This window comes from Ornithorhynchus anatinus, chromosome 2, assembly GCF_004115215.2.
Source record: "Ornithorhynchus anatinus isolate Pmale09 chromosome 2, mOrnAna1.pri.v4, whole genome shotgun sequence".
NCBI classification, from domain to species: domain Eukaryota; kingdom Metazoa; phylum Chordata; class Mammalia; order Monotremata; family Ornithorhynchidae; genus Ornithorhynchus; species Ornithorhynchus anatinus.
In genome coordinates this window covers 36,629,295-36,645,440 of record NC_041729.1, presented here as the reverse complement: position 1 = coordinate 36,645,440, position 16,146 = coordinate 36,629,295, and the positions used below count along the sequence as shown (strand labels likewise).

Here is a 16,146-nt window from a genome sequence, read left to right as displayed (position 1 = left end):
TGGGGCAGATATAAGATTTTCATCAGATCGAATACTGTTCCTGGTCTACTTGGGGTTGAAGTCTAATGGGTGGCTCCCACAGCCCACAGAGGAAGCTGAAAAAGGGAGAGGAAAACTAAGGGGATATAAACAGAGCCTATGGAATACGGTAATTAGCGGAGAGGGTGTGGGGGTTGGTCTGGGAGGGCAGTGGGCTTCCTGGGCGAGGTGCTGCTCCAGTCTGGGGAACCCAAACCCATGACCCTGTTGCCCCTACTCTTACGAAGGACAGGATACATCAGCCAAACAGTCCTGGCTGCCTGGTATACTGTTACGTTGTACTCTCCCAAGCCCTCAATGCAATGCTCTGCACACAGTGAGAGCTCAGTAAATACCACTGATTGACTGACCTTACTGGGTGTCAAGCACTGTTCTATGTGCTTGGGTAGATAGCAGTTAATCAAGTTGGACACAGTCCCCATCCCATCTGGGGCTCACAGTCTTTATCCTCATTTTACAGTTGAGGTAACTGAGGCACAGAGAAGTTAAGTGACTTGCCAGCAGACAAGTGGTGGACCTAGGATTAGAACCCAGGTCCTTCTGACTCCCAGGCCTGTGCTCTACCCACTAAACCATGCTGCTTTTTTCTCTCTTTCTTTCTAGCTCTCTCTCTCTCTCTCACACACACACAATTTCCTGATAAATTCACACTGCACCCACAGTGACTCTCCTATTTCATCTGAAAGTACACAACATGTCTAGCCTCAATACCACAATTTTTAGCAATTTTTGCTTTGGCTTTTTTAGTTTTCCCAAATCATGCACATGCTAATCTTTCTGCATTTTTGTGAATTTGGGGTAAATTCATTTCAGGTGCCAAACCAGTGACAAAGAAACTATCTGCAAATGATTACTGCTTTCACCTCTAAACTTAAAAGACTTATTTACTGAACTGAAAATGACTTCTCCCAAATACAAACTACCATCCAGGTAATCGATCAATCTCATGGTATCTACTGAGCGCTTACTAGGTGCACACAGTACTGTGCGTACTGAGTGCTTGGGAGAGTACAATCTAACAAACATGTTCCCTGCCCACAACAAGCTTACAGTCTAGAAGGGGAGACAGACTTGAATATAAATAAATTATGGATACGTACATAAATGCTGTGGGGGTAAAGAAAAAGTTAATGAAGATAGAGGTAAAGAAAAAAGAATAAGGTGTTCGAGCTTCATAACAAGTCTTCCTTTAAAGAACGCTCACCTGTCATTACAACCGTTTAACTTTTTTTTTCCCATGGGAAAAGCTATGATCCAGCCCCATCCACCACAAAGCCCCTGCGTGGGCCAACTAAACCACAGTACGGTGGAAGCTAGGCTCAAGCCAGCCCGCATTCTCCGATTAGACTGTAAGCCCGTCAAAGGGTAGGGACTGTCTGTATCTGTTACCGATTTGTGCATTCCAAGCGCTTAGTACAGTGCTCTGCCCATAGTAAGCACTCAATAAATACTATTGAATGAATTTAAGCCTCCTCCACTGGGTGAGGGAGGAAAGGTGACCTCTCCTACTAAGTATGGCAACTGGGGTGCCACTGCTCATATATACTGTTGTCCCTACAAAGAGGAATTATGACCGCTCCTAAGGAAAACCAGGCATCCATGGGAGCAGCTGGGCCTTACCCAAACGAGAGGCCATGTCCTAGTGGGGCCTTGCACAAGGTGGGAGCCAGCCCTCCTAGGGGCACAGGGGAGGCCCTAGCATTTCATTCATTCATTCAACCGTATTTCTTGAGCATTTACTGTGTGCAGCGCACTGTACTGAGCACTTGGGAGAGTACAAAATAACATTAAACAGACACATTTCATGTCTAAACTTAAAAGACTTAAAACGAGCTTATAGCCAGGGCATAGGCTAATCCACACTTTTAAAATGGGGCAATAAAACCAACCTGGGCAGCAAAATGCTTTTTCGGAGTGCTCAAAATACACATCCCCGATGAGGGAATTTGGTGCCCTTCGTCTTCCATTATCGAATATTTGAGATCCCAGAACAGCCAGCTGCTGCTGAACACCAAAACACAATCCCTGTCCCCTGTAGAAGGGGACGTTCATCCATTCAGTCGTATTTATTGAGCACTGTGTGCTGAGCACTGTATTAAGAGCTTGGAAAGTACAATTCGGAAACAGATAGAAACAATCCCTACCCAACAACGGGCTCACAGTCTAGAGCGGGGAGACAGACAACAAAACAAGTAGTCAGCCATCAATAGCATCAAAATAGATAAGTAGAGTTACAGACATATACACCTAACTAGCAGGTCGTCTTTTTCTCCAATTAATTCTTAAATACCATAATTACTATTATTATTACTATTATTATTACACACAGGACTGAATAGTTCCATACAGTATTTCAGCCGGACTGGCTAATGTTAGGACTGGCTTTGACTAGTTACAGACATATACACCTAACTAGCAGGTCGTCTTTTTCTCCAATTACTTCTTAAATACCATAATTACTATTATTATTACTATTATTATTACACACAGGACTGAATAGTTCCATACAGTATTTCAGCCGGACTGGCTAATGTTAGGACTGGCTTTGACTAGTTCATTCGGGATTCATTTTACAGAAAAGGTTATCAGATTATGGCTAACTCTGCTTTACATTCCGAAAGGAGCCGAAGCCTGATTCTAGCTGTGATTTATTTAGATGCCCGTCTCCCCTGCTAGATCATAAGGTCCTGGAGGGCAGGGATCAAGTCCATCTATTCTACTGCATTCTCCTAGGTACTCAGTACAGTCCTCGGCATACAGTAAGTGCTCAATAACTTTTTGTCATTCTTAAAAGCTCTCTAATCCCCTTAAAACTGCTCCACTGCTCCCTCTTTGCGGTCGCCTTTGAATAAAAACAGAGAACTCTGAGGCAATACATAAAAGGGGAAAGGTAAACACCCATCAGGAGCCAAACAAGACTCACTGACATTCAGTGTGAGATTACCATCACAAACTCGACTTGTGCTACTCCATACTACAAAATTTTGAAAAATCCAAACAGCCAAGGATTCTGAAATCTCTGTCAAACCCACATAATTTAATTGCTCGAAGAAATACAATTCAAAATACGACATACAGTACTCTCACTGTGCCTATCTCTGGGATTCTACAGCCCAGCCATTCACTCTACTTGAATTCTGGAGGAAAGTCAAGTGCAATGGGGTGCTGTTATGCTTCTTAAACTAAACATGTTCTTGTATATCTATGTCTGTTTTCTCCCATAACTATTATTCTAAATGTAAGCACGGCAATGATGATTAATAATAATTATGGTATTTGTTAAGTGATTACTTGTCCAAGCACCATACTAAGCGATGGGGCATTTGCAGGTTGATCAGGTTGGACACAGCCTCTAACCCAAGTGGGTCTCACAGCTTATTGGACGGGTATTTAATCTCCATTTCACAGATGAGAAAACTGAGGGACAGAGACGTTAAGTAATTTGTCCAGGGTCACACAAGTGGCAGGCAATTGGCAGATCAGGGATTGGAACCCAGATTGTCTGACTCACAGCCCAGGCTCCCTCCACTAGGCGAAGCTGCTTCACTGCAGTTTAGCCAGCCTCTAAGCTTCTTGTGGGCAGGGAATGTATCCTCTGACTCTGTAATACTGTACTCTCCAAGATGCTTAAAACAGTGCTCTGCACAAAGTAAGCACTCAACAAATACCACTGATTGACTGCATGGCTCCATCTGATCATTAAATGGTTTCTGGAAAATGACCCGAATATTCTTACTGAAAGCAGGTGACAAAACTGTCCAAGTATCTTGGGCTTTCAAGCAATCTACTACACAGCAACAACAGACTAGATGTAACTAAATAGCCAATCATATGGGATTAAAGAACGAGACCATCAAACCATAAAAAAATGGAAGGAAACTTCAGACTAAGGACTTTGCTTTGTTGAAGCTGCATACGGAACACTAGACTGGATGGATTATCGATCAGATGCAGTAATGGCATCCCTGATGTTTCAGTCAAGAACAAAAATCAAGTCTGTTCTCTACCCCACGGAAGCACTCCCATTTCTCATCTCACATTCACATTCTTTTCATAAGAAACACCCTTTTGGTCTTAAATAGTTGAAGGTCAGGCCATGAGAGTAACTTTCTCAGGCACAAGCCTTAAACGTAAAATAGAGTATGCATTTTGTCAATCTAACCCTCCCAAAGTTATTTTCAATTTCTATAAATGAAAAATGAGATTAATCTCTTCTGTATCATAAAACTACACAAAACATATGTCCCATAAATTATCTGTGCGTGTGTGTGTGCTTTTCTCTTATTTTTCTTATGCTTCCCACTAATCATCTCAGTCAGGGAAAGAAAAATAGATTAGTTTATTCACTGACCTGCCGATTACCACATCTATGTGGACTTGTGAACTCTGTCACTTCCTAATATTTGACCTCGTCTAGCTTTCAAGCAAAAACTTCTCACATCTCTATTTAGAAAAACTCCTGTAGTCGACATTCGGCCACCGCCAAGAGTTTGTCCTCTACAGCTTCCGACTTTAGATGATTCTTCATTTTTATCCTGGGGCCTCCCTTTCTTCCGGTTCTTTACCAACAGCACGCCAGTTTGTGAGGCCATTTTCTGGGAACTTAATGGTAGTTTAGTTAAGCGTCCCCACATGTCAATTTTCCCATTCCCACTTTCCTCCTCCTAAATCATTTTGTAATGCTTTTCTCTTTCTTGTGGGCTGGGATAGCTAAATCAATCAAACAGGATTAAGCAAATAGGAACTCAAGGTACGATCTTTTCTTATGAGCTGAGGTTAGCCTGAGTTTTGGCAGGTTGAGCCATTTTGGGTGCCAGGTCCTGAAACTCTTAACTAATAGCTCCATCTCAAATTCAGTCAGAAAATAATCAATGGCTTTATATAGCTGCTAGCAGATGATGCACTACAATTCTCAATTAAATGACTACACCCATAATTACCAAAAAATGAAAAAAACACACTACGATTTTCTGAAACTGCAGAAATTGCACAGAGAAATGGCTAATTTTAATGGGAGTCCCAAAAGTCATGGAAGCCCAAGTCATTTCTCTAATTTGGAAAATGCAAAACATCCCATTTAAGGAAGTAAATGACCGATGAATAGACATGCCCGTAGCCTAATGCACTCAAGAATATTGATTATTGTAAAGCATATGAATTTATTACATCATTGGATTTAAGTGCACCTCTGAGTATTTTTGCGACTATGCATGTGAAGCTGCTATTCATTTATGCCAGGGTAGAACAGGTCTCTTTCTTTCCCTCTGTTGTTCTGTGTGTGGGTGTTTTTCAAATAACTAAAAAAGTGAAATGCTACCACTCTGGATCCCTTAAAGAATTATTTAAAGAGGTAAAACCCAAAACAGAAAACCTTTTCCTCGAAGCTCTTAAAGTTTTCCTCATAGGATCTTGCTGCATTTGAGAGATTCAAAAAGAGAGCATCCAATGAAATAAAGCATCTATGGAGCATTTGGGAAAAAATGAATCTCTGAAACTGTTAGTAAAGAAATTTCCATTCTGATGAAGGGTAATTTTACCCTCCCATTTTGGAGATACGGACATTAACACAGAGGTCCAAGACTTATAAAGTGGCATTCCTAAGCAGTAATACTCCACAATTTAAACTCAAAAATATTAATTCTACATCTCATGCAAAGGATTCACTACATAAACTAGCTCCAAGGCAGATTTCATTTTCAGACTTAGAAAGTATCTAATTTTATATTGTGGTTTTCCTTGGGAATCTATCAGTACATTAGAATACTTCCAGGAAAAAAGGATCGAATGTGAGTTAACTCATTCATCTGGCCTTACAAGGTAGGAAACTCCTCTCCCTCCTAGACTGAACTCTCCTTGCGGGCAGGGATTGGTCCTACTGACTCTTTGAAGTGGTTAGAGTTCTGCACAGAGTAAGCGCTCCTTAAAACTGCTAGATTTTAGGCAAGGAGATTTGATCAAGTGAAAGCCCCAAATTTAAAATGGCTTGTTGTCAAGGATAATAACCACTCCAGACAAAAAGCCCTAAGGCCACTCAACTCAAAGTGCAGATGAACTGTATTGACAGAGCTAGATTGAAAAAACGCACAGAAAACAAATCTGAGGAATCTTGGTCTGGAATCTCTTATTTTTCAACTCTTGCAAGGGCCATGGTGTCTGCGTTATGTGACACATAACATATGTGCCAGGGAGAGCGTGAGCTGGGGGAAAGAGGGCTTAAGCGGGGAAGGCCTCTTGGAGGAGATGTGACCTTAGTAATGCTATGAAGATGGGGAGAGTAGTGGTCTGGTGTATATGGGGTGGGGGGGGGGTTTCCCCTCCATATTGATATAGACTGATAAGGCACAGATGATCTGAAGATGAGCTTTGTTGCTGGGTCATTTCAAGTCCCTGAGCTGAGCTGGCCAGGAGGATCCAGGGCTCAAACTAGCTCATTTTAATTCAACTTTGCCCCAGAGGTTGAAAGGAAATGATCTTGCCTTTGCTCCACTTCCTGTTCTTCTCCACTTCTTCCTCTTCCACATCAAGATGTTTCCCCTTCCCACCTTCCCTTTTCCTTTACCAAACCCTTGAGACCACTGGGCTTTCAAAGTGAAGCTTAAGGATGCAAGTCCAAGTATACTATGGTACTGAAAATTAAACCGGACCTTTAAAGATAAGGAAGATTATTTACTGGCACCAGGCTGCAAACTTTGTACTCCAAAAGGTTCCTTTTCCGTGAAATTATAGCATTAATTTGCCCTTTGAAGTGATGTACATCTGGAGTAACAATTTCCCCAGCAATGTGCCCTTAGCATTATTCTGTAAATTTAACACTAGGAGAGATTCCAAGTACATCCTAAAAAGCAAAAAAATTTACTAAATATACTACCATTTTCATTAACTCTGCCCATGTTTTTTTCATTTGGTAGCCGAACAATAATAATAAGTATGGTATTTGTTAAGCGCTTACTATGTGCATTGCACTGTTCTAAGTGCTGGGATAGTTACAGGATAATCAGATTGTCCCATGTGGGGCTCACATTTTTAATCCCCATTTCTGCAGATGAGCTAACTGAGGCCCAGAGAAGTTAGGTGACTTGCCCAGGGTCACCCAGCAGATAAGTGGCGGAGCCAGCATTAGAACTCACAACCTCTGACTCCCAAGCCCAGGCTTTTTCCACTAAGCCACGCTGCTTCTCTATATATCTTTTATATATATATATTTTTTTATATATATATATGTCATTGTTATACACATATAACAAGGAGAGCAGCTATTTAAGCAGTCATACCCCAGAGTTCCAAATATTTCTAATTCACCTTCATCGCACCCTTTTGAGATCTGCACCTTATTGGTAAATGGAGAAATTGAGGCACAGAGTAATAACAACTTGTCCAAAGCCTTGTTAGTGAAGTGCCACTGGAAGTAGAAATAAAAAACTCCAGGTGCCTGATTCTCAGTCTGGAGCTCAAACTAGAAACCATGGTCACTCGGTTTCACTCGGTTGAGTGAAAAACACACAAATATACACACCCACACAGATACACATTCTCTCACTCTCTGCTACTCTGAACACCCAGTTTCAAAGCACTCTTTTTCTACTCTCTTGAAAGCAGAGAAGGTTCAAGCCTCTGAGTTTTAAACATCTGAACGGCATCGTCCAGCAGCCGGTATAATAGGTTCATGCTCAATGATACATGATGTTACAGACATTCCACAGCCAATTAGAATTCCTTTCGGCTGCAATGGAGGTGAACGCAGCTGGATTTGATGGAGTGGTGCACATCACACCACTTGTCGAATATACGTCATTTTGCATGATCTTGAAACAACGAAATGGACTTTTTAAATTCACAAATGTGGAGTCAACATTCTACCTCATCCCAGTGTTCACAGAACACAGACACAACGGGTCTTGCAAGAGTTGAAAAATAAGAGCTGCCAGGCGAAGAGTCCCCAGATTTGTTTCCGGTGTGTGTTTTTTTTAATCTAGCTCTGTCAATACAATTCATCTACGCTATGAGTTGAGTGGCCTTAGGGCTTTTTGTCTGGAGTGGTTATTGTCGTTGACAACAAGCCAGTTTAAATTTGGGGCTTTCACTTGATCAAATCCCCTTGCTTAAAGATAGACTAGAGGGTACAGTAACCCCCTGGTGAAAGATAATTAATAGTTTTTTAATTCGATAACTGCGTTTCTTTAATCCAGACAAGTTCAAATATCACATAATTCATCCAAAAAAAAAGAGAGTTCAAATTAATTTCATTTTTCTCCAGTAGAAAATTAGATTAGGAAAAATGATGGCACTAGGAAGAGATCAGATTTGTTTCTCCAGTGTTAGCTAAGGAAAATTGTACTTTTCTCTCCTTGCCACAACTCAGTGAGATAGATGTGCAATTCAGCAATTTAAATATTGAACAAGTTCCCTTCATTCCAGCTGCCCGGAAACATGTGTTACAAAGGATTCAATCTAGTTAGCTGGAGCACTGTACTAGCGTTGAAACATGGTACAGGATGGGTTTTTTGTTTGGAGGGTTTTTCTCTCCCTAAGGAAATGTTTCTTCACAAGTAACTCCAACTAAGGGCTTTTACCTTCTAGCCAATTGCTCTATGCCACAGTGGCACATGGTATAAAGAGAAAACATGGGACATAACATTTTGCAAGGATGTTTAGGAGAAGGAAATCATGTTAATTTAAGAGTTTGAGAAGGTGGGAACTTTAAATTTTGATAATGAAGTGGAAAGAAAAATACAGATCAATAAAACATATGAAGTCATTCCAGAGTATGCTGAATCAGTTTTGAGGACCACTGCCCTATTCTGCCTAATAAAAATACTATTATTAATAACAATAACTTAACAAATATCACTCTGTACCAAGCATCATGGTTAACAATGGGGTTGATATAAGATAATCCAATCGGACACAATCCCTGTCCCACAGTCTAAGCGGGATTGAGAACGAGTACTGAATCCCCATTTTACCAACAAAGAAACTGAGGCACACAGAGAGGTAAAGTGACTCTCCCAAGATCATGCAATAGGCAAGTTGCAGAGCTGAGATTAAAACCCAAATCCTCTGACTCCCAGGCCATGCCCTTTCCATTAGGCTATAATGCTTCTCAGTGCTAAATGAGAAACGCTACATGGGGAAAATTCAGCTTAATTACCTTTTTTTTTTTTTATTTTTAAGAACACACTACAATTCAGTTCCTCATAGAAACAAAAGGTAAAAATCAGTTTATCTGTGAATAAGAGAGTTGCAAGAAATTACAATGTCTGTTTCAGCTTTACAAGAAGCCAAAAATTTACTAATATTAACTTTCAGAACTTCCAGATTTGAATTTGGCCTAGAGAGTACATCCTTTGTACCATCTCAATATCTAGGAAGACAGTAAGGAACTCGGTGTGATGCCAAGAATGACTTTTCATTACGCCAGCATTAAAGGTTTGCCTAAACAAATATTATTGAACTTTAATTCAATAATCTAAATGAATAACTCATACAGTGCCATAGATGTTGAAGACAATCCCTGCCTTCATGAAGTTTGCCATCTAATGGGGAGACGGATGCAAAACCATTGACAGTCAACGGTAACAGTACAGAATATCAATCTGGCGGCTCTGGCCGGTGCTTTCCGGCGGGTCTCCCTTAGTCCATCCATCCGTGTTTGTGTCTGTCATTCTTTTATTCAATCGCATTTCTTGAGCGCTTACTTTGTGCAGAGCACTGTACTAAGCGCTTGGGAAAGTACAATACAGCAATAAACAGACACATTCCTTGCCCACAACAAGCTTACAGTCCAGAGGGGGTAAGAAAGACGTCAATACAAATAAATGACAGCTATGGACATAAGTGCTGAGGGGCTGGGGGGGGGGGGAGAACAAATGGAGCAAGTCGGGGCGAGGCAGAAGGGAGTGGGAGAAGAGGAAAGGGTGGGGGAGGTCTTACTCTGGGCAGGCCTCTTGGAGGAGATGGGTCTTCAAGAAGGCTTTGCGGTGGAGGAAAGGGAGAGCGATATCATCTGTCGGACTTGAGGAGGCGGGCATTTACCCTGTATCTCCCCCAGCGCTTAGAACAGTGCTCTGCACATAGTAAGCGCTTAACAAATACCAACGTTATTATTTCAGGTCAGAGGCAGGTTGTGGGCCAGGGGTCCCCAAGCGAGACTATCTCTCTCTCTGCCCGTCTCCCTCTCTCCTTCCCCGCCACCTCACCATCCTGACCACATCATCTCCAAGAGACCTTCCCTGGCTCCGCCACTATCCCCCCTTTTCCCATTCCCTTCTGGGTCACCCTTGCACTTGCACCCTTTATTCCCCCTTCCCTCAGCCCCACAGCTGTACGAATGTCATTTATTTATCTATATTAATGTCTGTCTTCCTCTCTAGACTGTAAGCTCGTTGTGGGCAGGGAACGTGTCTATCGACTTTGTTATATTGTACTCTCCCAAGGACTTAGTACACTGCTCTGCACACAGTAAGCGCTCAATAAATACCACTGATTGATATTTGGAAATGTGAAGTGCTTTGCAGTGTTGGCCTCATTAACTATTTAATAGAATCAACAGAGTGACCACTTCTATTAAATGTTTCTGAAAAGAAAAACAGCTTATGCCACTAATAACTGTTATTGATAATATGTTACTAGCAGGAGAAGCAGTGTGGCAGAGTGGAAAGAGCATGGGCCAGGGAGTCACAAGGTCATGTGTTCTGAACTTAGCTCTGCCCCTTGTCTGCTGTGTGACCTTGGGCAAGTCACTTCAGCTCTCTGGGCTTCAGTTAACCCCATTTGGAAAATGGGGATCGAGACTGCGAACCCCATGTGCAGCGTGGCTCAGTGGAAAGAGCCTGGGCTTGGGAGTCAGAGGTCATGGGTTCGACTTCCAGCTCTGCCACTTGTCAGCTGTGACTGTGGGCGAGTCGCTTCACTTCTCTGTGCCTCAGTTACCTCATCTGGAAAATGGGGATTAAGACTGTGAGCCTCACGTGGGACAACCTGATGACCCTGTATCTACCCCAGAGCTTAGAACAGTGCTCTGCACATAGGAAGCGCTTAACAAATACCAACATTATTATTATTATGTGCAACAGGGACTGTGTCCAACCCGATTTGCTTGTCTCCACCCCAGTGCTTCGTGCTGCTCTTGGCTCACAGTAGGAGCCTAACAAATACCATCATTAGCATTATATTATTAATACTGCACAAACTAATCACCCAATCACAACATGAAGATTCTATAAATCAAGTTAAAACAAATTAGTTTAGGATATTTACATGGTCTTTTTTTTTCCTTTTTAATCCTTTTATCGTTAGCATTTCAATAACGATGAACTCTCTTTCTTGAACTTGATTTCCCCTTTGTTTCACCCTATATCGGTACATTTCATTCCAGGGAATGGAAAACACTTCAACACCGAAAAGGGACAACTTAAAAGATGGAAAGTTTAGAGCCCTCCAGAGACCAAGAGAGAGAAAAATAGTAAAAGGATTCAGTATTTTGACTGAAAACAATAAGGTAGAGCTTTACTTTCACAAAGAGAACTATGGGACCCTTAGTACCCATTCAAAGCCTATAGAAATTCACCTTAAGTTCTGACTCAAAGCAAATCACCACCAAAAGGTGTTAGGCTGAACTTCATTTATGCTTCACTCAAGAAGAACTGAGCAGGCTCACCTTAATTTAAAAATCAAATTGTTCCTGAATGTTCGAATCATCTTCTGTTTATACTGAAAAACCTCTGCAAGTTACTGCCTGTGATCCACAGTTTCCGATTTATCAAATCTAGATGATTGCCTTAAATTTTTTACAGCTCTGTGATAGACTATATGAAACGTTATATTCAATAAACTATTGAAATCCCATTGAAACAATTTCTTTTATGCATGATGATTATACAGTATATTTGAGTGATGCCTTATTTGTCTTTAAACCAAAAGAAAGATTGCTACAGAGGCTCCTGACATTTATTAAGAGTTACTGGTGATAACTTGAACCTAAGCCGTATTTAGATTTTAACCTTGTTATGGGCAGGGAACGAATCTGCTAATACTCTTGTACTGCACTCTCCCAAGTGCTTAGTACAGTGCTCTGCACAGAGTAGCCATCAATACATACTGATACTATATACTACTACATACTACAGTAATTTTCAAAAAAATGCTGAAGTAGTTGGTTTACAACCATGGGAGAGATTACATATTTAGCCATAAGCAAAATGATTTATGTTATAAATCAAGCACAATACAGCTTCCTTTAATTTAGTCGAAATCTCTGAAACCAAGACTTAGAATTTAATAACCAAAACATGATAGTATAGTAATCTGGAGTAGATGGGTAAACAAGCAGATATTTTGTACTTTTAAAATTTTCCCAAAGGAAAAAAAATTTAAAATGTTGCAGTACTAAAGCCTCTCATATTGTGTTTAATTAAACTGCAAGTGTTATTCACTGGCCAACTAAAAATTTGTTCAAATATTTATGCTACCAATGGAAATGACTGGCATTAACAATTTAACTAGCAAGTACAAAAAAACTAACACAGGTGTTCAATCCAAAGTGAGCACTCCCTATCACAACTTAAGACCTAATCTATTTCAAACGTAAGAATTACAATTTTCCACAGTTCCCCGTACTACTAAGCTCTTAGTATCAGCAACAGTATTTTCAGATCTATTTAAATCCTTTAGATATGTAAATTTCTACTGGGGGGGCGGGTGCATTTTGGAAAGAATATAGATTTCTTAAAAGCAAACCCTCTTTGTAGTATCTTACAAGTATTTCTGCAATATTTCTTTAAAGTATTTAACCAGGATCTGAGGACAATTTTTATTCGCCCAATCCTTTCGCTTAAGAACAAAGTCCCAGAGAAAACAGGTTAAGGAAGCATATATAAAAACCCAACCAACTGAACTCAAAATCTACAAGTGATTTTTCTCTGTGGATTAGATCCTTTTGACTTCCTTACTTTTCCTTCTAAGATGTATCTACCCCAGCGCTTAGTAGAGTGGTTGGCACAATCAGCACTTAATAAGGATGATGATAATAATAATAATAATAATGCAGTTATCTTTGCCCATTGCAGTGAGAATGTAACTGATTTGATGTTTATAATTGATTGCACTGTAACTGGAAAGCATATTAAAGCTGTCTTGTAATTAAACTTTTACAAGCATCATAATGGGAAAAACACGACGTTTTACGCACCCATAAAAATAACCCAATTTACAGTTGGGAAGAGGTGTTTTATATTTGTGCCCTGGCGTGGCATTAAGCCTCCTCCCGCAACAGAGATCCTCCTGGAATCACCTGTTGCTTCATAAAACCCTGGTCTCCCTCTGAATCATCAATAATCGACGTCATCGTCTCTATAAACAAAAATCAAAAGTCCTTTCCTTTGAACAGATAACAGATCTTGAAACAGACGTTGGTTTTTTCAATCAAAAGTCGGTTTATAAAAAAAAAATGAATGTGTATATTTTTAAATGACCTAACCAGGTCCTGTCATTCGCCTTTAAGCCTTCCATCCTTCTTTCCCAATAAGGGGATTTTTCAGAAGCTAATTTGGGGGCATTAATTAGGCATGGCATGAACAGGAGAGACCAAAATACAAAAAAATAGAGAGGGGAAACTCCTGATGGGAATTGCACAGGACTTCAGGTTCTCTTTCCTTAACTGGAAATTTTCTGGTTTGGAAAGTCCCGTTGCAGAAATGAATTGGGGGGAGGGAGGGGCGTGGGAAGGGGGAGAAACCCACCAAAAAACGATTCCGTGTTCAGATCTCAACAGATTCCAAAGTCTAGGGGGAGGGAAGTGGGGTGTGAGGAGAGGAAGGGGAGAGGGAGAAGGAGAGGAAGTGGGTGGGGGGAAGAGAGAGAAACAGAAAGAAAGGAAAAGAGGGAGAAAGAGAAAGTGAGAAAAGAAAGAAAAAGAGAGGAGAAAAAAGAGAGGAGAGAGAAAGAGGAAAAGAGGAGAAAGGAGAAAAAAGAGAAACAGAAAGAGAGAGAAAAGAGAGAGGAGAGAAAGAGGAGAGAAAAAGAGAAAGAGAGAGGAAAAGGGAAGAAAAAGCCAATGGATAGAGAAGAGAAAAAAGAGAAAGAGAGCAGAGAGAAGAGAGAAAAGAGAGGAGAGAAAAGGAGAAAGAGAGGAGAGAAAAGGAGAAAGAGAGGAGAGAGGAAAAGAGGAAAAAGAGAATGCAGAGAAAAGAGAAAAAAGAAAGAGAAAAGGGAGCGACAGAAGAAAGAGAAGAGAGGAGAGAAAAGAGAAAGAGGAGAGGGAAAGAGAGGAGAGAGGAAAAGAGAATGGAGAGAAAAGGAGAGAAAGAGAGGAGAGAAAAATAGAAAAGGAGAGAGAGAAAGAGGAGAGAGAAAAGGAGAGAGAAAACAAGAGAAAAGAGAAGGAGAGGAGAGAAAGAGAGAAAAAAGAGAATGGAGAGAAAAGAGAAAAATGAGGAGGAGAGAGAAAAAGACAGAAAAGAGAGAGAGGGGAGAGATAAGGGGGGAAAGAGGAAGAAAAAGAGGAAGAGAGAAAAAGAGAATGCAGAGAGATAAAAAAAAGAGAAAAAGGAGAGAGGAGAAGAGAGAGAGGAAAGAGGAGAGAGAAAAAGAGAAAGAGAGAAGAGAGAGGAAGAAAAGAGAATGCAGAGAAAAGAGAAAACGGAAAGAGAAAGAGAGAGAAGAGAGGAGAGGAAAGAGGAGAGAGAAAAAGAGAGGAGAGGGAGAAAAGAGAATGCGGAGAAAAGAGAATGCGGAGAAAAGGGAGAGAGAAAAAGAGAGAAGAGAGGAGAGGAAAGAGGAGGGAGAAGAGAGAAAGAGAGAAGAGGGAGAAAAGAGAATGCAGAGAAAAGAGAAAAGGGAGAGAGAAAAAGAGAGAGGAGAGAGAGGGAGAAAGGAGAGCGAGCAAGAGGTCGGGAGTGTGTGCAGCGGCCGCCTGGAGGCTGGCAGGGCCGGGCCGGGCCGGGCCGGGCGGGGCGCTTGGCAGCAGAGCGCGCGTGCCCGCCCCCCCCCCACGAGCCCCCCCCCCCCGGCCGGTCCGGTCCCCGGCAAGGCGCATGCGCAGCGCAGGGCTTTCCCCCCCCCCCCGGCCCCCCGCGGGGAGGACGCCAGACCCCACGGGCGCCCCGGGACCTGCCCGCGGGGACGGACCCCGGCCCGGCCCCACGACACACCCGCCTCCGACCCGCCCGCCCACCGACCGACCGACGGACGGAGGGGGCGGAAGGCAGATGCGGGGACAGCGGGGCTCCGGGGCGGGGGGCGCGGGATCAGGGGCCGCGGGGGCCTCCGCCAACAGCGACGGCCGGGGCTCTCCAGCCCCCTTCCTTCCTTCGTTCCTTCCTTCGTTCGTTCCTTCGTCCTTCCCTCCCTCCCCGCGGCCGCCCCCTCCGGGTACCTGTCAGGCGGATCTTGATGCTGGAGCCGTTCCTGCGGGTCCCGGGGTTCGACATCTCCCGCCACCGGCCGGCGGGGGCTGCGGGGCGGGACGATCCCCCGGCTCGGGCTCCGGGACGCAGACCGCCGGCCCCGGGAGGCTCCCCCCGGCAACCGCGGCCCGGCAGCGATGTGGAGAGCCGCCCCCGTCGCTTCCCTGTCGTCCCCACCCCCTCCTCCTCCTTCCTCCTCCTCCTCCTTCCTCCTCCGAAACCCCGAGCGAGCGAGCGAGCGCCGCCCTCGCCCCGCGCGCGCCCCCGCCGCGCACGCGCCGCGCTCCCGCGGCCGTCCCCCCCGTGCGTGCGCGGGCGCGCCGTGCGTGCGCGTGACGTCAGCGACGTAAGCGGGGGACGTCGCCTCTTCTTCCCTCCGCCTGCTCTAGGCCCTTTTGGGCGCCATGTTGGGAGTGGCGGAGGGGACACGAGAATCCTCGCCCGTCGCAGCGATGGCGGCGCGGGAGAAGCCCCAGAAGGGCCGCCTTAACAAATAATAATAATGTTGGTATTTGTTAAGCGCTTACTATGTGCCGAGCACCGTTCCGAGCGCTGGGGTAGACACAGGGGAATCGGGTGGTCCCACGTGGGGCTCCCAGTCTTCATCCCCATTTGACAGATGAGGGAACTCAGGCACCGAGAAGTTAAGTGACTTGCCCAAAGTCACACAGCAAATCAATACAATACAATATTGTACAATATCTAC

General features: G+C 43.2%; 1 protein-coding gene across 3 annotated transcripts in view; it reads right to left on the bottom strand.

Annotated features, from left to right (window-relative positions):
• Nucleotides 1-15,614, bottom strand: part of SMURF1 (SMAD specific E3 ubiquitin protein ligase 1) — an 87,293-nt gene extending 71,679 nt beyond the window's left edge. Inside the window, exon 1 of one of the 3 annotated variants that reach the window (XM_029056292.2) lies at nt 15,410-15,614. In XM_029056292.2, coding sequence (XP_028912125.1) covers nt 15,410-15,464 — 55 coding nt within the window. In that variant the 5' untranslated portion in view covers nt 15,465-15,614. The remainder of the gene's footprint in view (nt 1-15,409) is intronic. The other 2 variants (XM_029056286.2, XM_029056298.2) reach the window with 2 other exon arrangements.
• Between the last annotated feature and the right edge of the window lie 532 nt (nt 15,615-16,146).